General features: G+C 39.0%; 2 protein-coding genes across 7 annotated transcripts in view; both read left to right on the top strand.

The window, feature by feature from the left end:
* The window catches only part of LOC307164317 (uncharacterized protein), a 211,222-nt gene that overhangs the window by 82,375 nt on the left and 102,696 nt on the right, over positions 1-26,151 (top strand). For 2 of the 6 annotated variants that reach the window (XM_079881003.1, XM_079881006.1), the window contains one exon: positions 2,424-2,856. The exons of 2 other annotated variants lie outside the window; for them this stretch is intronic. In XM_079881003.1, the coding sequence (XP_079737129.1) occupies positions 2,424-2,475 (52 nt within the window). In that variant the 3' untranslated portion in view covers positions 2,476-2,856. Of the gene's footprint in view, positions 1-2,423; positions 2,857-26,151 lie in introns of those variants that run through there. 2 more of the 6 variants (XM_079881007.1, XM_079881004.1) reach the window with 2 other exon arrangements.
* Positions 1-26,151, top strand: part of LOC307164338 (uncharacterized protein) — a 112,658-nt gene that overhangs the window by 53,551 nt on the left and 32,956 nt on the right. The gene's annotated exons all lie outside the window — the stretch shown is intronic.

Raw genomic sequence — 26,151 nt, 5'->3', positions numbered from 1 at the left:
CATCATGGATTGCATTGCTCGTGAACAGGAGCGCATCTTATCCTAACTTAACGAAAAATACATCAAATACACAAAGCTTGAAATGTCTTTGAACTAAATAATTTAAAATGAAAAAAGAAAAAGGCTACTCTCTTATTATGTAATCCATTAGGCCTATTTATGTGCATTTCTCTCTATAGGCGCGTTCACACGGAGATGGCGATCGTCAATTTCATCTTTGCAGCCGAGTCGACACTGTCAGAGAAAACATACACACGTCAACGGATTTACAAATGCACATCTTCTTGCTTGTTGCACACACTTTACAAATTAAGCACTGGCTATAAGTAATTGTTTATCATACAAAATAAATGCTATGATCACTGGATTTTATACAGTGGTCTTTTACAGATCTATTTAGAATGGTCTTTAATGATTTTGTTAATGGTGATAAAACCAAATATTGATAATGTGGAAGTAACTGCCTTTTGCCTTGGCATGACTTTTCACTTTTTTGCTGACAACAGAAAGGCAGAGTACAGTAACTTTTAAGGAGAACTCTTGTCAATTTTAACATTGAGATAATTTTTTTGTAAATTTGGAGTGCTGTCAATACAGAGAACAACGGCAAAAATCGGTGTTGCCTACACCATGTTATCCTCTTTTTAAAATTTGCACCCTTTTGACTTCAATAGGGCAAGTTTTAAACCTGATTTTAGCTTCTTAACATCCTTGATGTGTCATTACAAGTGCACAGCCATGTGAGTGATACCTTCAGAGTGAACGCGGGTGAATCTGACTGCAGTAGATGTGAAAGATATGGATAAAAATTATGTTATTTCAGCCAGCGCTCATACCTGTATTTACATCCTGTTTTCGGTCGAAGTCCATAGTAATCGATTGTCGAGTTCACGCGCATAGGTTTAGTTACCTATGATCACGCACGTGAACTCGACAATCGATTACTATGGCCTTCGACCGAAAACAGGATGTTAATGTTAAAATTGACCGGAGTTCTCCTTTAAAGTTACACTGTGTGATATTTTCCCCCATCTAGCGATGAAATTGTATATGACTACCCAGTCAAGTCAAGTCAAGTCATCCTCATTTATATAGCGCTTCTAACAATGTAGATTGTTTCAAAGCGAATGTTTCAGTGAATATTAGTTTCTGTTCTTTTCAATTTCGAGGCATTTTTAACTCCTACGGTGGCCGTATTATTCCAAGATTAACATGGTTTCCAGTTCGACTCCGTCCAATTGCTCCTTTAAAACTATCACCTGTGATCCATCGCAGCACAGATTTGTTACAAGGTAAACAATACTTTTTCACCATTGACGCAAGGAAAAGTAACGCAAGTTTTACTAGAGGTCGTTCTGGCGTTATGCACAACTATGCTATGGTTAGACAAGCAACTATAAAACTTCGAATTTACACAGGCTGAATTACCTGTTGAGAAGAAAGCAGGCAACTTCGGCGTCCGTTTTAAAATCTTTGCTCCTCATGAGCTCTTTCCATCTGGGAAAAGTTACTCCTATATTGACTTTGGTCTTGCTGATTTGCCTGTCGCGTTGATGTTTTAATTCTCTCTTTTGCTTCCTTGGCGACTCTGCTACATGTCCTCGAAAATAGGCGTGATCCTGGTTGGTTGGTGATCACCATTAAAAAAATCATTATAGTAAAACCTGTATAAAATCTAGTGATCATGGCATTTATTTTGTACCATACCATACCATACCATCTTCTTCTGCTTATCTGGGGCCGGGTCGCGGGGGCAGCAGTCTAAGCAGAGAACTTGATACTGGCACACTGTCTGTACAATACTGGTGGGCGTCTATCTGTGGGTCGTGTTTGTGTGTCGTGTTTGTGTGTTCACGGAATTGGATGCTGGTGTATGACGTAAGACGTAGCGTAGGAAGCATCGTGACGAAGAACGAATGTAGAGTTTTGTTTTGCTCTGCTCTCTGGCTGCGCTGTCACGTTCGTTCTACGTCACAACGCTTCCTACGCTACGTCCTACGTCATACACCAGCATCCATCTCCGTGAACGCGCGTCAACCGCTACCGGAAGCCAGTTATTTTCGTTTATAAAGTTTTAAATATGTATATTTTTACGACAAAACCGCACGGATTACCCTTAGAAGGACCTTGTTTATCCCCCTGGAGCCGGATGGATTACTTTTGTGAAGGATGCATGCACATTTTGGGACTTGAAGAAGGTGGACCTCATTGCTTCACATTATAACCACTGAAAGATCGAAGACATTTTCTAAAATAACTGAAAATGTGTTCGTCTGTGAATAATTATGCACAGCAGTTGTTGACCAGATATGATGGGATTAAAATGACTATTGAACTCATCATTGATCTTGACTTTGGGCTTCACTTTTCATTTCAAGTTTGTCTCTCATTTGAAATCTCACTTGATTTTATGTTTCTTTCAGCAGAAAAGAACGGCGGTGTGTTTCAGTGCAGGACTTTCTTTACTACGCATGATAGAAAGAGATGAACTGAAAGAGCATCAGAAAATTCACCCTGGAAAAACCTTTGGAGGCAAAGTTCAGGAGCTGAAGAAGAGACCTTAACACTTTTAATAGAGACATGAATCTTATATTAATTTTTAACTCGTTCTTCATTGTTTTTCATTAGAGCATGTAGTTTCACTTTCACTTCTACTCTTCCATGGAAACGCAAGAAATACTTTCTTTGTATAGTATAGTATCTTTGAAACTGGACTCTTTTCTTCTCTTCTTCTCTTGAGATGCTTTGGCTCTTATAAGTCAGTAAAGAGAGAGATCTGTCTAATTCGCTTTCACTTAATGTTTGTATTTGCTTCATGTAATATTGATTAAACTCTTTACTAATTTTTTCAACATCTTATTATTGTCATTTTTTAATTTTCTGCTGATTCTGCTTGAATTAAGAGCAATTTCTTCATTTTAGTTCTGAAATTCATGAGGTATCCTGATATGATTGCTTTTTGAGCTTACCGTGTTTTAAACTTCTCAACAGAGCTTTTAAATGCTAAACTAAATTATATTTCACTGCACACATGACTGACATTGAATGAGATTGCTGTCTGTCTACATTATTTACAGTTTCACCCTTGATATCCATTGTCATATTTACATTTCAAAGAGTTTGTTTGACTCAGTTTGATGTTTCATTCACACCATAGCCCCTTTCACACAGCGTAACGGATGGACAAGAATCATGACTCTTTCATTCATTCCTTCTAAATACATTCTTTGCTAAGATTACTAAAGCTTTTAACTATGGCCTGAAACGCCAGAAAGTCTAGGCCAAATTACCCCCTGACACCTTTTATGGGCCTGCTGAGTTTACCCAGGAAAAGCAGACATTCCACGCGAGTCATGTTTGCCAGCTCCAGAGAGATTATGAACTCTCCCTGCACCTTTACGCACACGCATACACGAACTTTGAAAATTAACTTAGAATATAAGCATTTTGTTAATAACGTGTGAATAAAACGTTTCTTTGCCGCTAGATAATCGTATCTCTGCTATCAAACTACAAAAATGGCCGAACAGGGTGGAGTTTACCCTCTACAACCTGGAGAGGGGGCGGGGTATGAAGTGTCTCAATTGTATTTAAAGAGGCCGCACCAAAACGAGTTGCTCTCAGACGCACATCAGAAAAGGGGTAGAAAATGGTCCTGTGGAGCTATAATAATGAGGAATTCAGACCCAAGCATTGCAGTTCCGCTTTATATAGACTACAAATGTATGATTTATATGTAAAAAGGAACAATTTAAAAGCATGATATGTCTCCTTTAAATCATATATATTTAATATAATATAATTATAATCATATAATAACTTTTGTCCCTATGGACATAACACATATGATACAGCGCCTGAATAGGCTACCTTCCGTCAACATAACCAACACACGGAGCATTGGAAGTTGCCAAGCTGGAGACTATTTTCAGGCACTGCGTCATTTCATTACGCCTGCTGGACTCATGGTACAGCAGTAAAGTTTCTTGATTATTACGCAGTAATGAGAGTATAGTTCCTAGCCATATCAGTCTAGAAAATCACAACTTTACATTTTCCATCGGTCTTAGTACACGATGTAACTACAGAAGAGTCAAGTTTTAAATAGGAAAAATATCTAAACTCTTTGATCATTTTTTTGAGAGAAATGCTAATGGTCCAGAACTGGACATCGGCTGAATGCATTCAAAAACTTTAACTCTGGGAGAGTTGTAAAATGAGCATTTTTCCCAAAAAAGTGGAGTATCCCTTTAAGTCCGATAGCGGTGTCTAGGGAATTTAAAAAGAAGCTAGGAGATGTGGAAATGGCAAAGATTTTGAGAGATGGAAGCTTGTTGATAACAAACAAAACAGAGGAACAGAAAAATCAAGCCTTTCAAATTGAAAGTGTATGCAAGAAAATTATTAGTGAGAGAAAGTTTTTGGGTGAGAATAAAGTAACAAGGGGAGTGATAACAGGGATTCCTTTGGAGGAAGACTTGGAGAAACTCAAGCGCCGTATTAGTGAAGGTGAGGTGAGTAGAATAAAGAGACTGTTGAGAACAATAAATGGTAAAAGGGTTGATAGCTTATCTGTTCTTCTGGAGTTTCAGGAGTCCTTACTTCCAGAAAGGGTAAGAGTAGGATGCATGAGCTTTGCAGTTAGGCCCTATATTCCTCCCCGCTTTGGCACTTTACAAATGCCAAAGGTATGGGCATATAGCTGCAGTTTGCAAAGGGAAGCAGAGGTGTCCCAAATGTGGAGGTGAGCATAGAGCAGGGGTGGGCAACAGTTTTAGTCTGAGGGCCACAGTTACTTTGGCAAAGTAAACGGAGGGCCACACTTTGGACAATTGCAATTAAACATAGTTACATGATTAAATGGTACAAATTAATGAAATGCAAATATGTATAAGGCTACTCTACAGTTACTTTGACAGCCTATTTCAAGGCCTGATACTTATTTTTGCTAGGCCTGTCTGACCTAGGCTACTCTAAGGTTACAATAACTGGATTTACTTTCAAGGATTCATTTTCTACACTACCCTGCATATTGTTCAACTGTCATTCATACCAGCTGTAGCTATTCAAGATAGAAAACTTAACAAAACTGCAAATGTATGTGTGCAAGTTACATTAACATACAGACTGCAGGCAATCTGGCTTGGAATTATCAAATTTAATTGAGGCTATATACCAGAGGTAGACCTTCATCACTGAATGAAAAACATTCAGTTTTCAGTTGTGATTATTAATTTTTTTGTAATTTCTTTCACATATTTTGTTAAAATCTTTTATAAAATAGAACACAATTTAAGTGCAGATCAACTTCATCACACGTATGTTTGCTTGAAAGATATAAAGGGCCTATATAGGCCTATGCATCTCACAAAATTTAAATTTGATTTAGCTGTATCATCACTATCTACGGGACATGCATAAGAAATGGCAACATGAAACTGAACAATGTTGTAAAAATAACATCATCAATCAAGGTTAACTTAATGGAACTTTGGCTAGGCCTACTTTAGAAAAATGTATTTCGGCCTATGCAACTGAACTGAGATGAAGAGCTTTTTTTCTGTGTTCTGTAACTCAATGTGAACAATTGAGACGGTCGCCTTTCTTTACTAAGTCATCGAAATCTGGGGTCGTGTTCAACGTTGAGATGCGCAACACGGACGACAGGTGTGTGTCGGTTAGTCGTGATCTGTAGCGTGACTTGTTGAAGTTCATTACAGAGAAAGTCTGCTCGCATACATACGTGGACCCGAATAAAACGAGCATCCTTTGCGCATGCCTCCGCATGTTAGGAAACTTGCCCTCGTTCAATGCACCATAAAACCTGTCCAATGATGACGAGGTGAATTTCTCCTTGAGAGTGGGATCGCACTGCATGTCAATCAACTCAAGCTGAGCTTCCGGAGGCGCTTGGTCGCTGTCAAAGGAAAAGGGGGCGGACACCAGCTCCATCTCTTTTTCAATTTTTCCGAAATCAGAGAAACGCCTGTTGAATTCAGTGTGCAGATCCTCGAGTGTAGTGGTGTATTTGACAGTGAGTCGGGATGGCACATGCTTCATTGTGGCGAGAGTTGGGAAATGTGTAAAGCTCTTGTTTGTCATTTGTCGGGAAAACAGGGTCAGCTTTGCTCTGAATGCTTGCACGTAGGAATACAGTTCGTGCACAAACACATCCTTCCCCTGCAGCTTCCGATTGAGGTCATTCAAATGGCCCATTAAATCCACAGCAAATGCAAAGTCAAGCATCCAATCAGAATCTTGAAGTTCTGGAAAGTCACCAGCCTTCCCGACATTCTCCAGAAACACCCCTATCTGATCTCTCAGGTCCCACACACGGCGTAGCACTGTGCCCAGGCTCAGCCAGCGGACGTTTGAGTGGTATGGGACATCAGTGTGTCCTGCCTCACTCTCCTCCAACAACTGGATAAACTGGCAGTGGTTAAGCGCCCGGGCCCTGATGAAATTGACAAGTTTCACCACAGTTTTGGTGACGTGATCAAGCTTTAACACCGACTTAGACAAGGCCTCCTGATGAATGATGCAGTGTAAGAAAATCAGAGTTGAGTTGGGGTCATCCTCTCTCACCCTGTCCTGTATCCTACGCAATAGCCCAGTGTTCTTCCCGGTGAGGTTTGGACAGCCATCGGTGGTCACGTTCAGTAACTTCGCCCACGGTAGGTTCATTCTCTGCATGCATCCTGACACCGCATCATAGAGGTCTGAACCCCTTGTCGTCCCCTTCATTGATTCCATCGCAAGAAACTCCTCCACTATTTCAAATGTGTCAGTAATACCTCTGATGAATATAAGCAGCTGGGCAGTGTCTTTAATATCAGTGCTCTCATCCAGCGCTATTGAAAAGTATGTGAAATCGGTGGCCCTTTTTAGCAATGCAGATGTCAGCTCATCATCAATTACCTCGATGCGACGAGTAACTGTACGGCGAGACAGGCTCACATTTTCGAACTGACTTTTGCTGTCAGGGCACAGCACGCTAGCTGCCTCTACCATACAGTCTTTTACAAACTCACCATCTGAAAATGGTTTGCTGTGTTTGGCGATTTTGTGTGACACCATATAGCTCACTTTTGGAGAAAAGAGCATATTTGGAGAAATAATGATTAATTATCACATGTTAGTAAAATATTTCGTCATACAGAAAAACATTTCTATTCATTTCCACTGAATTATGCGTTCTGAAGAGTTCAAACAGCGAACGGACTGAGCTAGATGTGTGTCCTCTTCCTTTTGCGTCAGATTTGACCTGTCAATCATCTCACGTCACGTGGTTCATGACGCGTCCTGTATACACTACTTCCTCATTTTGGACATGCGTGATAACTAAGCTAAAGTGACATTTCTTCACTGAAACAATTAGCTAATAAATGCACGATTTAAGTATCTGAACGATTATGTGTTTTGTGTGTGATTTTCGTGCGATTTGGGGTTTTCATATAAATAATGAATGTCCAAATTGCGAGTGCATCGAGCGCATCGCGGGGGCCGGATTGAAGCAATATGCGGGCCGGATCCGGCCCCCGGGCCGTATGTTGCCCATGTATGGCATAGAGGAATGTAAGGACAATGTGCTGGATAAATGTTGTAATTGTGGTGGCCAACACAGGGTAACATAGGAGGATGTGAAGTCAGGAAGAGGACTGTAGAAGCAGCAGGTTAAAACAGTTAACAACATAAGTTATGCAGAAGCAGTGAAGAAAGTACAAGGACAAAGGGGAAGGGTTGATACTGACAATGATATGCAGGAGTCAAGAATAGATGCAGGTCAAACAGAGAAAACAAATACAGAACTGACAGTAGATACGATTATTTTGTTTATGGCATATGTGATCAATTGTACTGATCAAGTTAGACAAAAAACAGAGAAAATTAAAATCATTTAAGGGAGCTGAGAAGTTTTTGGGTATAAAAGAAGTGTCTTGGGAGCATATCAAAACAAGTCTTGAAGCAGATGGGAAAGTAGGAGGACCAGGTGATAAGACAAGCTGACAATGGAATGCAAGAAGCTTAATAGCGATTGGTCAGGAGTTTAACCTGTTAAGCTGCTACCCACTTTTGAAAAATCCCCAGAAATGACATACCCGAACTGAAACAGATTCAGTTTATGAACCCTTTGTACTAAAAGCACAAGTATGATCTCATTTGAAAGCTGACACCTGGCAGTTTATTGTAAATGTAGAATTAATATGGAGTTTTGGGGAAAGGAAAAGAGTTGGAATATTTAATAATTGAAGTATGGACTGCAGAAGGAAATATCAAAGTTTTATAATCCATGTAATAAGTTGTCATTAGAGTTGCTGGATGAAATAAAGATACAGTTAGTAGGGAAAGGTGATTTGCTGTGGGGATTTTAATGCCCATAGCACATTATGGGATAATGATACCGATGGAATGGTGATTGAGGAGATAACGGATATGACAAATTTAGTGTGTTTAAATGATGGAAGTGGTACAGAATCAGCAATAGATCTTACATTAGTGTCAGATTCATTAGCAGGCATTTGCACATGGGAAGTAGTTTGAGGAAAAACAGTAGGAAGTGACCATTATCCTATTGTAGTAGGCTTGAGTCTAGAGGAATATGATACAACAGGATTGCAGAAATGGTCATTCAATAGTGCTGATTAGGATCGTCCTAATGCCTGTTTAGTTGTCCGTGGATTTGCCTATATTTGGCGTTGAAAACGGATCAACGCCAATTATAGGCAATTTACTAACGATTCAATGAACACTTAGCCTATGTCTCAAAAATCGAACAGGATTTTTTTTTTCAGAAAAGTGACAGCCCTATACGAGAGGACACCAAAGTTGCAATATGTAACATTTGTTCTGCAAAAATCTCCAAAATTGTGGATTTTTTTTTGCACAACTTTGAAAAAACTATTTTATTTGATGGAACATAAAACTTGAAGAATAATATTATTTGGTATTATTATTTATATTTATTGTTAAAAATATTTTATGTTTTGTTATGTAACTGTTAATAAAAGTTTGATTATTATATTGTGATTTTTCATTTCGGATCCATTAAATTCAAGCAATATATATATATATATACGTTTTTAAAAGAAGCCATTTTCGGCTTCAGTTTTGGTTTTCGGCAAAGTGCATCCTAAATTTTCGGTTTCGGCCCAGAATTTTAATTTCGGTGCATCACTAATATATATATATATATATATATATATATAGGCCTATATATATATATATATATATATATATATATATCTTGATTTTATTTTTCTTGATCTTATTTTTTTTTTCAATAAAAGCCATGTCAGTTTTTTATACAAAAGTAAGTGCAACAATAAAGCCCCATTCACATACAAGCGACAAAGCGACGCAATACCAATCATTTCAATGTGGAGCGGGCGACACGTGCGACAGCGACCGGATGGGGCGTGTCTAGTTGAGTTGAGATCTGTTCAACTTTATGCAAATGAAGAGCGACTTTCGGGAGCGACAACCAATAGGAGTGAAGTCAGTGGAGTACCCGTGATCAGTCACTCTTCAGTGCCGCGTCCGACTGAGGCAAGATGTTGAGAAGTTTATTTTAGCAGTCAGAAACTGTGCAATAATGTAGCCTATGTCTCCATGTACAGTGGTACTGGCCGTGCTGACTCCGAGCCTGAATGGTTTCGTGAACTCAGAAAGACCAGTATTTTCCCATTTGCTGCAGTTAAATAGCCGTGATAGCAAAGAGCACTAAATAGCCCTTATAAATAGCACTTACCTGTAGGTTAAAGATGCTAGACGTTGTTTCAGGGTTTAACCAGTTCAGTCCTGGATCCGTTTCTCTGGGCGTTTGCTAGTATCAAAATCCAAACTTCATCAAAATAAAGATATTTCTAGGAATAATCACTCGAGACTTGTCTTGACAGTTTTCTGAATCTCCACAGAATGGTTTCCTTTTACTTAAGAAAAATTCAGAATAATACCAAGATAATAAATTCAAAAAAGGGGAAAAAAATAACAGAAAAGTGTGTTGGTCTTCAAAAATTGCGGCGCTCAGAAACAGGGAACAAAACCTTTTACACTCTCCCTGTCATTGGGGCAACGCAAGGCCAGATTTAATCATGCGTCAAGCGATCCAAATCTCTCCTGCAAATGTAATATTTCACAATTGGGGCATTCAAATTGGCTTTCTGACATAAACCCTCTTAATGTTTATAAACTTTTTTTATTCAGTTTCTCAATTTGTCTGAGAACTCGTATCATCTGCTTGCCGTGCCGGGGAAGTAATAAATGTGACTGAAAACAATGATGTTTAATATGAAGATGAACAAAAAACAAACAAACTCCGTGATTTATATATTTTAGATTTTGGCAGATCAGGGGGCTGTTCCATAAAACAAGATTAGAGTATAAGCCAGGCTTATTTCGGTTAGTCAGACTTATTGTCGGTGGATTCTGTTTCATAAAGCAAACTTAAAATAGTTCAAACTCAGTTACCCTGGCAACTTATGCTGGGAAACTAGCCTGGTCCAGGGCAGGCTAACTGTCAGGCTAAGCCTCAGTTGTTACACAGATCCTCTAACACTGACCAACAAGAACACAATGATATTACCACTGACACTCTCTCATACCATTATTGGACTTTATTAACCACGATTAGTCCAAAAATAAATACACAGTATACAGAAAATCAACTTAAATAAGGCTACAATGATAAATTAGACAATATAGACCTATATAGATATATAGATAGATAGATAGGCCTAAATACAATATATATATATACTACAGGTTTTCTTTTTTTACTGGCTGAATGTTTTGTGCCCAAGATTTAATTAGATTGTTTTAAAGATTTATGAATACATTTCTCTCTGGTTTTGTTTGGCAGCTGTAGTACATGTTTATGATTAGAAGAACATTAGAACACAATCTGAAAAAAGCTTTGTAAAGCAGAAGTTAAAATCACAAAATTAAAAATAAATAATTACAAAAGCAGAGTATAAATTTTAACTGGTAAGATGAATCTGAGCTTAGTAATTGACAGTATATTAACCTACATTTGATTTACCCCATTACAATAGTCCCTTTACAGTTATTGCTATCATAAAAATATACACACAGGTTTAAAATTCTAAATAAGGCACATCTAATGTCCAAATAACAAATATTTTAGTATATATATATATTTAACACAATTATACAAATTGACAGTTCCTTTAAAGACATCATATTTTCCCCCAATAAATATTCCTTATTTTTCTTTCTACTTTTTTTCTTTTGTGATAATACCCACCAACACATAGCCTAAAAACACACATGATTAGAACAATAACCAAAAAGTACATAGACACTTTTACATATGATTTAAGGGGGAAAAGACAAAAGACAATAAATAAATAGTAACAAAAATTTAACATTAACATATTTATATCAAACTCTTATAATGACACATAATTCTGAATAGTTATTCAAGTAATATTATTTGAATATCAAATATTCAATATTAAATAAGTAAATAAATAAAATAACAAATAACTAGAAATAAAAGGGAGGGAGGGTTATATAAAAATGTAGTTAATGTAGGCTAATATATATTCCTTTATTTTATGGAATATTCTTTGATTTTAGAGTTGCACATATCTTTTCAAAATGTATACATTTGCTCTTAATTTAAAGCTACACTGTGTAACTTTTTTAGTTGATTCTTAGCAAAAAACACTTAGTTCTTTCAAAAATATATGTGCTCATTAATATATATTTACTTCTTTCAAGTAATAAAGTATTCTCTTAAGTTTATAATCTGCCATTGAAAGTACATACGGGTGAGGGGTTCGAATGCCGGTCGCCATGTTGCCCCTCCATCTTGAAACTACATTAGCCAAAGAGGGACATGCCTGTAAATTCAAGCTTCGCCTTTTGCGTTTTTCACTCAGTGACACCGTGACGAATGCGAGGGGGAGATTACTCGCGAGCTCGCGAGTGCCGGCAGATTTGAAAGATAGTGTGGTGTGTGTGTGTGTGTGTGTGTGTGCGTGTGTGCGTGCGTACTCACATTTGAAAGAGAGAATTAAAACGTCAACGCGACAGACAAATCAGCAAGACCATAGTCAATATTGGAGTAACTTTTCCCAGATGGAAAGAGCTCATGAGGAGAAAAGATTTTAAAACGGACGCCGAGGTTGCCTGCTTTCTTCTCGACAGGTAATTCAGCCTGTTGTAATTCATTTGTGTAAATTCGAAGTTTTATAGTTGCTTGTCTAACCATAGCATGGTTGTGCATAACGCCAGATCGACCTCTAGTATAACTTCATCCTCGCGTCAATGGTGAAAAAGTATTGTTTACCTTGTAACATAAATCTGTGCTGCGACGGATCACAGGTGATGAATAGTTTTAAAGGCGCAATTTTTTAAGCTATATAAAAAAAAGGACACTGTAAATTTTTGTTATTTTTAATTGCTTTTACTTTGTACACATTGTAACGTTAGCCTAATCTGATTATGCTGGGATAGCCGATTCCAAGGGTGACGTTTACCTCCTGACATCTGTCCTGTAGTTTTATTCATTTTAGACGTATTGTTTATTATTGTCATGGACGAAGTCGATAACTGGAAGCCATGTTAATCTTGGAATAATACGGCCACCGTAGGAGTTTAAACGCCCTCGGAATTGAGAGGAACAGAAACTAATTTTCACTGGGTAGTCATATACAATTTCACCGCTAGATGGGGGTAAAAATCACACAGTGTAGCTTTAATGTTATCCTCTCCATAATGTACTTTAGAAACTAAATCTACTCATTTAAAACTGGGGATTCTTCCTTTCTCCAAAAAAATATTGCATTAAAAGCTGTAATTCTCAGCATTCTAAATAAGTATACATCATCTTTATTGAGTAGCATATCCTACCAAAACTATATTTTGTATCTCTATATATTTAGTTTCTTAAAAAAAAAAACTTCCCTGAATTATAGGCTACTTCACTGAAGTACTTCTGTTCGCTAGAAGTTCAGTGCAACTTATCCAACATCCTAAAGATAAATTATTATAATTAGAAGATATTTCTAGTGTTATAAAATATCGCATATTAATTTTCCAAGCAAAATGTATATTTTAGTCAGAATTATTGCGCTCCTATTTGGCGCGCATGCGCGCAGCAGCGCTCGTTCAATATGAAAATTAGCAGCAAAATGGATACATTTGCATGACTTTCGAACATTTACAGATGGCGAATATAACTGTAAAATTTAAGTTTTGAACTGAGGGGGGAAAAAAACATGTCACAAACGCATAAAACAGCACAAAATATACGCTGTTTGATGGTGGATCAATTTGATCCACGATCGACCTCTAGGGCTGCTTAAGAAACGCGTGCACACGCAATTATCTAGACTAGATAAACCTGGATCAAATTAGTGAGATTGCGTGAGCTTCAATTACCTTTTATGGAACCACTTTAGCCCCAACTCATTTGTTAGGCTCATTCAAGTCCGGTTTTGGAGTTTAATCCCCGCTTTTCTAAGCGGCTTTTATGGAACAGCCCCCTGCTCCTCGGACAGCAGTCACATCATCAGTGAAGCCCCTCCCACTGTAATTCATCATCTGTGAAGCTCCTCCCACAGCAGTCACATCATCAGTGAAGCCCCTCCCACTGTAATTCATCATCAGTGAAGCTCCTCCCACAGCAGTCACATCCTCAGTGAAGCTCCTCCCACTGCAATTCTCCAATAAATGCTGGAATATTCCCATCAGCTACAAGTGAAGACAAGCACAAAGCATCAGGAAGAGCTGAAATCTGTAAAGACTGAGTTTATTAAAGAGGACAGTGAGAACATGAGTGATCCAGAACCCTGCAGAATGAAACACACTGAAGATCCCGAAGAACAAAGAGGTTGGTGTTTATTCCTCATTCTTCCTTTACTCATGATGCTGAAGAACATTCATGAAGAACATTCAAGCACTTCATCAGTTTTAGATAAACAATTCAACTGTGAAATGGTTCCTAAAGTTTCTGTTTTTGTGGGTTTTTTTTTTTTAAACGAATGATGATTAAAGGGACGGTTTCATATTGATTGTTAACATCAGGTCAAACTAAATTTAAATATTTTAAATGTTTTATTTCATATTTATTTTATATATGCTTTACAATTTGTAACAATTTGACCTGAATTTTATGTGTATTTTTACAAACATGTATAACAAATAATAATCATTCCAAAATGTACAAATTTACAATCTACTCCGCTTTACTGCAAACATTTGTGTTCTTCTCGCAGTGAAATTCACTTGATCTTGTGTTTCTTGTGTCCCACATGCATGTTAAGTCAATGGAAGGAGAAGTTTAGTGTGAACGGCCTATAATAATTAACACCTTTTAGTAGTTTTCAACATAATTATGTATCAATATAAAAGTTGGTGTCAAAATACAGTAGTATTGTGTATTTTAATGTTCATATCATGTTAGATAATTGTGTCATTGATCAACTATATTTAATAGTTCTCACTACAGAAACATGGGATTTGTGCCTATAATGTTTAAAAAAATTATAACTGGAAGATCAGAGTACCTCATTCATGGAAAGTTTCAGGGATGTTTAATTAATTTATAAAAAGTCTTAAATTATTGTAATATTTTATAGCAGTTGTCTGTTAAATCTGGGATAATTTTTATCTCCACTCACTCCATATTTCTCTCTTTGAATTATTTTGATTTTAAAAGATTTAATTTTTCTTTAATAGTCAGGGGGCCAATTCTGAAAAAGGCTTCCGTTAAGACTTTTGCGGACATGTTTTGGTACAAGCTGTCACCCTATTTTTTTAGTTAGAAGACACCCATAGGTAAGATATTAGGGTGGTTGTCAAGCTGAATTTTTTTTTTTGTGACTTGTACAAGCAATTTCAGGCCAATTTTTTGGTTTCCTGCTCAACACGACATGCCAACAGTAAATGTTGAATATCTCCACAACCACAAGGACCATATTCATAAAAATGGTATCAAATGAAAGCCAAGACTCATGGGATGTCTGCTGAAGTGTCAGAATGAACATTTATTGTACAGTGTAAGAGACAACAGAACTAGAACATGAAAAAAACAATCTCCGCCTAAAGAGAACCAGTTTTCAAAGTGAATATCAGCTTGGAAACATAACCTAGTATCCCAAAACCTCTATCAATCAGTACCCATATCTATGGGAATGAGTCAAGCCAAGTTTAAAGCTTGTAGGGAGAGACAGTGCAATGCTGCACAAGTTATAATACTTTAATGTCAAGGCGGAAATTTAGAACTGTAGATGATGGTCTATGGTGCTATTTGACTTAATTAGTGTACCAGGTTGTAACACAAATTATATTTAATTATCACTATAGTTATTAATTCCATCCTAACAAAACTGCTCTCTCACTTCTTTAGGGTTAGGGGTTAGTAACTAGTTAGTAGTAATAACTATGTAATAGTCGTATGTTTTTCCCCATCAAAGCAGTGGCTCTCAGGTTGGCAGAGGTTGGCTCTCAGGTTGTCAGTCTCATCCCTTTGAGACTGAATGGATTGAATAAGCAAGGTCAAGCTAATCACAATGCAAATAATGGTGTGTGTCTATTATATTGCAAAAATATTGCACAGTATTATACTACAATAATCTCCAGAAAGAGCACAAAGACACCACTTCCTGACCTGAAAAATCACTTCAATCAAAGGGCTTTATCTTGGCTGTATTTTCCATATTTGTCTTGACAAATGAAACATTACAGAATGCATAGCTGATATAAAAAAATTGGATGACTCATAATTTCCTACTTCTAAATTCTGAAAAAACAGAGATTCTAATTATTGGACAAAAAACTTCCTCACGTAATAACCTAGAATACTGTCTAACACTTGATGGCTGCTCTGTTAAGTCTTCGTCGTCGGTTAGGAACCTGGGTGTGCTCTTTGATACCAATCTTTCATTTGAAAGTCACGTGTCTAGTATCTGTAAAACCGCATTTTTCCATCTTAAAAATATATCTAAATTACGTCATATGCTCTCATTGACAAATGTGGAACAATTAGTTCATGCTTTCATGACATCAAGGCTAGATTATTGTAATGCTCTACTGGGTGGTTGCCCTGCACGCTTAATAAACAAACTACAGCTAGTTCAAAACGCAGCAGCTCGAGTTCTTACCAGAACCAGGAAGTATGACCATATTAGCCCGGTTCTGTCAAAACTGCACTGGCTCCCTATTAAACATCGCATCAATTTTAAAATATTGCTGATCACGTACAAAGCACTGAATGGTTTAGCTCCGCAGTACTTGAGCGAGCTCTTAACGCATTATAGTCCTTCACGTCTATTGCGATCTCAAAATTCCGGCCAGTTGATAATACCTAGAATATCAAAATCGACTGCTGGCGGTAGATCCTTTTCCTATTTAGCACCAAAACTTTGGAACAATCTTCCTAACATTGTCCGGGAAGCAGACACACTCTGTCAGTTCAAAGCTAGATTAAAGACACATCTCTTTGACATAGCATTCACATAATACATTACAGACTTTTATAATTCAATGTTAGGCTGAATAGATTAGGTCAGCTGGAACCGGGGACACTTCCCATAAATCCTGATGTACTTGTTACATCATGAGAAGAATGGCATCTACGCTAATTTTAGTGTCTTCCTCCCGCAGCCTGCCGGATCCAGGCCGTATCCAGATCTGACGAAGGACCTTTGCCTGGACCCGATGACAACGCAGTGCTGAAGTGCCAACTAGTCTCTCCCTATGGAGGATCCCTTTACCATCCTACAGATAAAGCGTCGTCGGGAAAACTCAATTTGCGTATCTACCCCGAATTGATAAAAAAATAATAATAATTTAATCAAAACTATAAGGAAACACCAGTAATTTGTTTAGGCTTGGTTTGTAGGGAATTACAAACCTGCACACATATATTCAAACGCACATAACTATAGAACCAATTCTTGATGCGCATATGGACGCCATCAGCTTTTCTCACAGGATCGCGTTGAAAGTTTGTGTAGAGAGAATGGTGTCGTCTTGGCGGCCCCTAATTTAATAACAAATGATCGTTGCGACGGAAGCGAATCAATCAAAACTAACTTTAGCTGGAAAATAACTTTATTAAAGAACATCTATAAAGCCAAAACAATCTTACCTTAAATTATACGTTTATCTCTGTAAAGCTGCTTTGAAACAATCTACATTGTTAAAAGCGCTATATAAATGAAGATGACTTGACTTGACATTTTTCCCAATCATTATCTCTTCCTATTTGTTTTTCTTTGGACGCTAGGTTTACAGCTCCCTCTGGATCCATGTTATCTCATCTGAAGGCAAAGAAATTTTTCACTACACTAGTCTGATTGGTGTCTGAGTGGATCACTACAATGTCCTCTGACATAAGCTGAGGGCTTTGCTATCTAACAAACTTATTAACACTTTTAGCTATAGCAGACTGTAAAATAGGCTGCTGTGCAGCAAATAAATTAAAAACATAATATTTCCATTACACATCTGCACAAAACTTAATTTACCTATTAGTAAGTAAGCTAGTAATTATGAAAGTAAATTAGCCTAGCTATACACTCACCTAAAGGATTATTAGGAACACCTGTTCAATTTCTCATTAATGCAATTATCTAATCAACCAATCACATGGCAGTTGCTTCAATGCATTTAGGGGTGTGGTCCTGGTCAAGACAATCTCCTGAACTCCAAACTGAATGTCAGAATGGGAAAGAAAGGTGATTTAAGCAATTTTGAGTGTGGCATGGTTGTTGGTGCCAGACCGGCCAGTCTGAGTATTTCACAATCTGCTCAGTTACTGGGATTTTCACGCACAACCATTACTAGGGTTTACAAAGAATGGTGTGAAAAGGGAAAAACATCCATTATGCGGCAGTCCTGTGAGCGAAAATGCCTTGTTGATGCTAGAGGTCAGAGGAGAATGGGCCGACTGATTCAAGCTTGATAGAAGAGCAACTTTGACTGAAATAACCACTCGTTACAACCGAGGTATGCTCAATAGATCAAGTTAATCTGTTGTGTGATTGTGTGATTCACTCCTTTATAAAGTTTTGTTCACACTGTACTGTTGACACCTGCTGTGATCATCTTCTCTGGATCTGCTGCCTCAATCTGCTGCCAAATCACAGCTGTGCTGACACAACAGTGACCCTTGTGGTGTGATACTCTTGGGGTATTTATTGATTATTATTTTTTAATGATCATGCTTGCACATAAGTTTGATTATATTGCACGTTTGCCCAAAATTACAATAGGTAACATGGAAGAAAATGGAAGCACTTTGGGAAAAAAATCCGCTTTTACCACTTTTAAGAATATAGTGTTAAAATGGACAAAAAAACATTTTCTAAGCTGACAACCTGGCTAGAACACATGTTGAGGGGTTAAATATTAATACTGGATAGGTTGTATACTTGTACCAAAAAGTGTCCAACAAAGTTTTAATATCAGTTTTGGCCCCCTGACTATAATGCCAGACCCGATGAAAGAGAGTGAGGAGAGTGAAGAATTGAGTGAAGTGAAGGAGGAGAGTGAAGAACTGAGTGAAGTGGAGGAGGAGAGTGAAGAAGTGAAGTGGAGAAACATGTTAAAAGAGAAAAACCTTTGAGTCGCTCAATGACTAAAAAGACATTTTTAAAGAAAAGAAGAGCCAATAAATCTTCCACCTGCACTCAGTGTGGAAAGAGCTACACAGCCAAACATCATCTTGACCGTCACATGAGAGTTCACACTGGAGAGAAGCCGTTCACATGTGATCAGTGTGGAAAGTTATTCGGCCGATCAACACACCTTAAAAGTCACATGAGGATCCACACAGGAGAGAAGCCGTTCACATGTGATCAGTGCGGGAAAACATTTCTTAGGTCATCAAGCCTGAATACACACCTGACAGTTCATTCGAAGGAGAAGCCACATTCATGTTCTGTGTGTGGAAAGAGTTTTTCACTGCTGACATCTTTACATGCACATCAGAAAACTCACACTGGTGTGAGAGAGTACATGTGCTTTGAGTGTGAGAAGACTTTTACTACAGCGCAATGTTTAAAACTGCACCAGAGGATTCACACTGGAGAAAAACCTTACAAGTGTTCAGACTGTGACAAGAGATTCAGTCAGTCATCAAATCTGAAAACACATGAGAGGATCCACACTGGAGAGAAGTTGCACACGTAGGGCTGACGCAAAAATCGTCATTTTGCGTCATTGTAGGAGGACTTGTAAGAGGGGGGGATTTCTGTTGAGACTACAAGCACTATCCTCATCTTTCCCAGGGGGCGGGACCCGCTCACGCTACATACCTATTACAGATCAGTGGGTGGGACTTTACTCTCTGAAACTGAAAGCAATATCCTCCATCTTGTTTGAAGCTAAGCTAACAGACGCTGTGGAGACAGATGTACAGTTATGACAATAGCGGAGGAGAGCGCTCAATATGATATAGAAGAAGAGGATTTCGGAAGTCTGATGCTTGAATCAGGTGTTTGTGGCTACCTTTACAAGCCGCATTATAGCGAAGAGCAGCCGAGGCAGAAGACCTGCCTGCCGCGGACGAGGAGCCCGGACTGGCTCGAGTTAGGGCGGACTGGTGGCGCCGGTGATCTCACTATGCAACTACGAACCGCTACAAACACAGAGATAGAGTCCGTCTGCGGCAAAGAATTTCAACGATGACAATTTCTCCTGGACGAAATCTCTGAATCAGACGAGGACACGGACATTTGTGTTGAGAACTATCCTAGTTTCGCACCGCATATGTTCTGACTGAACATCCAAGTACCATGCAATAATTCGCCTTTTCGAAAGAAATACAAACGAGGAGTAATGCACTAATGAGTTTGCCAACTAACTAGACATTTTGTGTGAATGTGAAATGAATTTCAAGCTCTGGTGGTAGCTAGCCTTGTAGACGGAAGAGTGATTTCTCTTATAGGCAGACATGCGCTTTCTGGATTAGTGGGAGTGGCTTGTGGAGCTGTGCAATGTGGTGCATTGTGGGAGTTGTTGTCTTTCATACAAATGTGTCCTGAGGTTATTTTTTGTCTTTCCTCGGTCACGAAGGCACCAAATTCAAAATTTATTTTACATTTCGACTACATATATGACCCACTGTTTACATCCTGTTTTTCGGTTGAAGTCCAAAGTAGTCGATTGCCGAGTTCACGCGCGTGATCATAGGTAACTAAACCTATGCGCGTGAACTCGGCAATCGACTACTTTGGACTTCAACCGAAAAACAGGATGTAAACAGGTATTTGCGCTGGCTTAAATAACATCATTTTTACAAAAAAATGAGCTTAATGTACAAAAAAATGAGCTTAATGTAAAAATTGACCGGAGTTCTCCTTTAAATATAACTTTAATTAGGGTTAAACGTTTTCTTACACTTAAAAACTGAGGGCGCATCTCCGCTGCTGCATTCGACTGCCATGTTTACATCATCACCACTATCACCACAAAGCTCCTCCCTCCCGCACGCAATGGGTTGTGGGCAATATTAGCCGTTAGAGTGTGCATTGATCTGCACTTCGAATTATAACTGGAAATAGTAGACCATCCGTGTATCTTTGGAATACTCATTTCAACATACTACAATTTGGGACATACTAATTCTAGTTTCGCATACTATTTAGGACGGATAGTATGCGAAGTGGGACTCGGCACAAGAGACGGATGCGCTCCCTTGATCACTTCCGGGTGAGCGCGAGAGCTCTCTTTTGAATGAAATATCCGCGAGTTTGCGTGTGTTATAGCTTAATGAACTGTTTTGATTTCTATAATTGCATCTAGAAAGATAAAAGCATCAATGGCATTTTAAGCTATCTTTGGAAGTGCAACTGGTTTCTAAATTGACGATTTGGAGTTGGAGAATGCGCACTCTGAAAACGCACTGTGCTTTTGGGTACGTAACCTTGTGGTTTTTCAGCATTTACAATGTTTATATAAATTTTTAAATTTATAATCCAGTTATAATTTGATAAAGTTATTGTTAGTTTGAAATGTAAAAGCACAGCAACCAATCTGATAAACTATTATTTGAAAATAAATGTCAAACGTTTTATGGAAAATATAATTGCGCAATAGTTTCCAACTTTGCATAAGTCATTTCAGTAAATCTACATTTTGATATTGTGAAATGGATATTATTACAGTGCAGAAACTATGAATAAACAGTTATTTCTTTGATTCAGGTTCTGTTGAAGATTGAAGATTGGCACTGTTGGCACAGCTGGCATCAGATCTCCAGGAGGCTCGCCGGTGATGTTGAGGTGATGCACAACACAGGTGACAAAACTGATGCCCAGATGTAAATCTGGAGGATGAGGATCCTGTTCTAGATTGTAATAGACCACAGATTTTAGGCAAATAATTCGTAAAATAATTATTGTATCTTCTGAAAGAATAAAATGATCAAAATCATAAGGGCCTATTTTTTTCTTTTTGTTTATATCACAGACACCATATACTATAATATTGATCACATTCAGTAGTGTTTTATATCATTTCAAAGTGTTTTCTGTAAAATTACACTGGAATATTGCATATATACCACTGAGTTTAGATTTGGGTAGGTGGAAATTACATTAAAAAAAAGTAATATTCCTCCTGTTACGAACTGCTCGGAGACACAAAGGGAGAGATCCAAATGCAGCTTTATTTTAAGGGTTATCCAGAATCGTAATCCAAAAACAGGCAATGGTCGAAACACAGGTAAGCAGTCCAAACAAACAAATAAACAAACAAACAAAACAGGCAGGGACCAGAGGCAAGAGAGTAATCCAGGGAACAAGGCAAGATATCCAGAAAACCAAGAAACATGAAACCAGGGAAAATGCTCGGAAATGCAGACTAACAGTACAACAAGACTTCGCGGTGAGTGAATGAATGAACAAGGTATATATAGACAGACTAACAGGATGATGAGACAGGTGAATGCAATCAGTGAATGAGGTACAGGTGAATGTGATAAGTGATGATGAGTCCGGGCAGTGAGTTATGGGAAATGTAGTTAGTGAGTGAATATGATAGTCTGATGTGGACTGCCCTCTGGTGGCTCACAAGGGCAGCTCTAGCTGGTGATCGTTACATAGCCCCTCCCCAAAGTGTGGCTTCCAGACGCTCCAAAACTGTCCAGGTGGGAGGTGGCCCGGAGGCGGATCCGGGGGCGGGATGGAGGGCCAGGTCCGTGGAGCGGAAGAGGACCTTGAGACTGTGGTAATACGGGAGGCCAGGGCGGAGACGACCCTCCATCGGGCGGCCAGGGCGGAGACGACCCTCCATCGGGCGGCCAGGGCGGAGACGACCGTCCATCGGGCGGCCAGGGCGGAGACGACCCCTCGGGCGGCCAGGGCACAGGAACAGACATCGGCTCAGGGACTGGAACAGACACAGACACCGGCTCCGGCTCAGGAACAGACACCGGCTCCGGCTCCGGCTCCGGCTCAGGAACAGGCTCCGGCTCCGGCTCAGGAACAGGCTCCGGCTCCGGCTCCGGCTCCGGCTCAGGAACAGACACCGGCTCCGGCTCCGGAACAGACACCGGCTCCGGCTCCGGAACAGACACCGGCTCCGGCTCCGGAACAGACACCGGCTCCGGCTCCGGAACAGACACCGGCTCCGGCTCCGGCTCCGGAACAGACACCGGCTCAGGAACAGACATCGGCTCCGGCTCAGGAACAGACACCGGCTCCGGCTCAGGAACAGGCTCCGGCTCCGGCTCAGGAACAGACACCGGCTCCGGCTCAGGAACAGACACCGGCTCCGGCTCAGGAACAGACACCGGCTCCGGCTCAGGAACAGACACCGGCTCCGGCTCAGGAACAGACACCGGCTCCGGCTCAGGAACATTCAAAATTGTCACACCTGACAGTTCATACGAAGGAGAAGCCATATTCATGTTCTGTGTGTGGAAAGAGTTTTTCATGGCTGCAAACTTTACATGCACATGAGAAAACTCATACTGGTGTGAGAGAGTACATGTGCTTTGAGTGTGAGAAGACTTTTACTACAGCTCAACAATTAAAACTGCACCAGAGAATTCACACTGGAGAAAAACCTTACAAGTGTTCACACTGTGACAAGAGATTCAGCCAGTCAATACATCTGAAAAGACATGAGAGGATCCACACTGGAGAAAAACCTTACAAGTGTTCACACTGCGACAAGAGAATTAGTCGGTCATCATCTCTGAAATCACATGAGAGGATCCACACTGGAGAAAAACCTTACAAGTGTTCAGACTGTGACAAGAGATTCAGTGATTCATCACAGCTGAAATCACATGAGAGGATCCACAGCAGAGAGAAGCTGCACACGTGTGATCAGTGTGGAAAGAGTTTCTCTATTAAAAGTCAGCTGAAGGTACACATGAAGATCCATACCGTGGAGAAACCACATCAACACAGTCTGAGATCACGGTAAGAAGTTCATCTTTATGTGCTGAGAAACAAAATCTCTTCTGTGTAAGTTAGTCACAGTCAAATCTCCACCTATAGTTGGCGCTGTCACTGTGGCTGCTGTTGAATCATCCAGGTTGTGAATGAGGCCGACACCTGATGTGATTGTAAAGCGCTTGGTGTGTACAGTAGTAAATAGTAGCGCTATATAAATGCCTCATTCATTCATTAGTTTCTTAACAGCCACGATGAGCAACAGACATTTTGTTGTTTGATTGGTTTCTATTAACTCGTGTTCAACCGAACATGAATGTGTGATATAAAAAAATCTGTCTGATTTTAACATGTGATTTGTCTGTTCAGAGCACTGCAAAATCACTCTCTGACAAAATACAGCAGCGCTGTACAACTTTCTCTTTCTGACACTGCTTATTATGGTGAAGATAAAACGTCAAACAGTATTTTCATGTTTTCTAGTTCATATTTTTGTAGTTGCTCTGGTGCTTATAAAGAATACAGAGACGAGAAGCTTCCAGATTCTTCCTCTGTTAATAGTGGTCGACCGATATTGGTTTTTTGATGGCCGATGCCGATATCTTGGAGAAGCAGGGTGGCCGATGGCCGATATAAAGCCGATATTTTTAAATATATTTATTTTAATCAATATTTAATAAATTATAAATAAATTATAAAACACATTTTTAAAATAAACATGCTTTTATACTTTAGATGGCAACTTCTTAAATTTGCAATCCTATTACAGTATTTTTCACTAAGTAATTGTTTAGAAATATATGAATATGTGAATAAAAAGAAGGTAGCCTAAACACTGTAACCGGGCACTCAGTAATCTGGTAATTTCATGCTGGTAATCATATTTTTTCAAATAAAGACAAGGTAACGCTAAGTAAGGGATAATGTATAGTGAGCCGGTTGTTATAGTGAATAACAACCCCGACAGGCTGAACGGGATCCCGACGCGAAGCGGAGGGATCTTGAATCAGCCTGAAGGGGTTGTTATTCACTATAACAACCGGCTCACTATACATTATCCCGCTTATTACATGGCTACCTACAAAATAAATAAATAAATTGACACAAATTATTTATTTAAAAGGAGTTTATTGATTTAAAAACGACTGTATTGCTTCCGCTAAAGAAAATAGTCCGTTCCGCGTCCATAGCAACGCGCTGTTTTGCATGGCAACGGTCTGTTATACTTCGCAGCGGTCTGTTATCAAGAAATAACAGACCGCATTCTACATTGGAATTCAGCCAAGCCATGTAATAATTTTACATACAGCACAGTGAAAACGATATGAATATGACACAGTTGGCAACTGGTTATATATCAGCATATTTTAAAATGAAGGATTTCAAGTTTTTCGATGGCGTCTCCTGTGAAGCTGATCTTCTGTTCGCATTCACTCACTTCGCACGGACCGACCGTCACTTGCAGACAGTAATGCACACTTCACAAGATATCACACAGCTGGATTCAATTAAATCTGCAAGGTTTGTGAAATTAAATGTTTATTAGATATTCAGAGATATGTTTAAATGACGTAGATGCGCATTTGCTAAATGTTGACGGCAAATGAGAAAGTATTTTAGCCTGATTGTTTGCCTTTTCTATTACAAATAATATAAAAGCAAACGCTTTACTTTACTTACTTCGCATAAGTTAATATTTACTTACATTGTTTACCAGTTCTGTCTAACAAAGTATTAGATATGACTGACAGAGATCGTAAATGAAGACAGAGAATGTGAGTGAGCGCTGTTTGATCTGAGGGGCCGTTCTCTTCTCAGGCACCGGTGTTCTCAGCGCCGCCCGTCAAAATAAAAGTCCGGAACGCCGTCAAAATAAAAGTCCTGCTTTCAACACATCGGCCAATCAGAAAAACGTATCGGCCGATGCCGATATTTCAAAAATGCCAAATATCGGCCGATATATCGGCCTTGGCGATATATCGGTCGACCACTATCTGTTAATGTTAGAAAGGTGTTGGAAATGATGTGATTGCTTACAGATCTAGAGTTCCATGACCAAACTAGTGATTTATAACACAAATTATCTTCATGATATTAAAATAGATCATAATCGTGCACAGCAGTTGTTGACCAGATATGATGGGATTAAAATGACTACTGAACTCATCAGTGATCTTGACTTTGAGCTTCACTTTTCATTTCACATTTGTCTCTCATTTGAAATCTCACTTGATTTAATGTTTCTTTTAGACCTGATGGACGTGAACAAGAAAGGAAAAACAGAAGCCAAAAAAATCGGTCTCCTGCCCTCAGTGTAAAAAACGCTTCACAAGAAAATCAAGTCTGAGGATTCACATGAGAGTTCACACTGGGAAGAAGCGGCTCAGGCTTTCTCTCTGAAATCACATCTTCTCATTCTGAAGAAAGACCATTTAACTGTGATCAGTGTGGTAATCAGTTTCATTGGGCATCAGTCCTGAAGAAACACTTGAAGATTCACACAAAGGAGAATATTCATTCGTAATATTACAGCAGAAAAGACACGGCGGTGTGTGTTTCAGTGCAGGAAGGCCTTTACTGCGGATGATAGAAAGAGATGAACTGAAAGAGCACCAGAAAATTCACCCTGGAAAAACCTTTGGAGTCAAAGTTCAGGAGCTGAAGACGAGGCCTTAACACTTTTAATAGAGACATGAATCTGATATATATTTTTAAATCGTTTTTCATTGTTTTTCATTAGAACATCTAGTTTCACTTCTACTCTTCCATGGAA

This window comes from Squalius cephalus (assembly GCF_949319135.1).
Source record: "Squalius cephalus genome assembly, chromosome: 1".
In the NCBI taxonomy this organism is placed as follows: domain Eukaryota; kingdom Metazoa; phylum Chordata; class Actinopteri; order Cypriniformes; family Leuciscidae; genus Squalius; species Squalius cephalus.
This window is presented reverse-complemented; position numbering and strand designations above follow the sequence as displayed.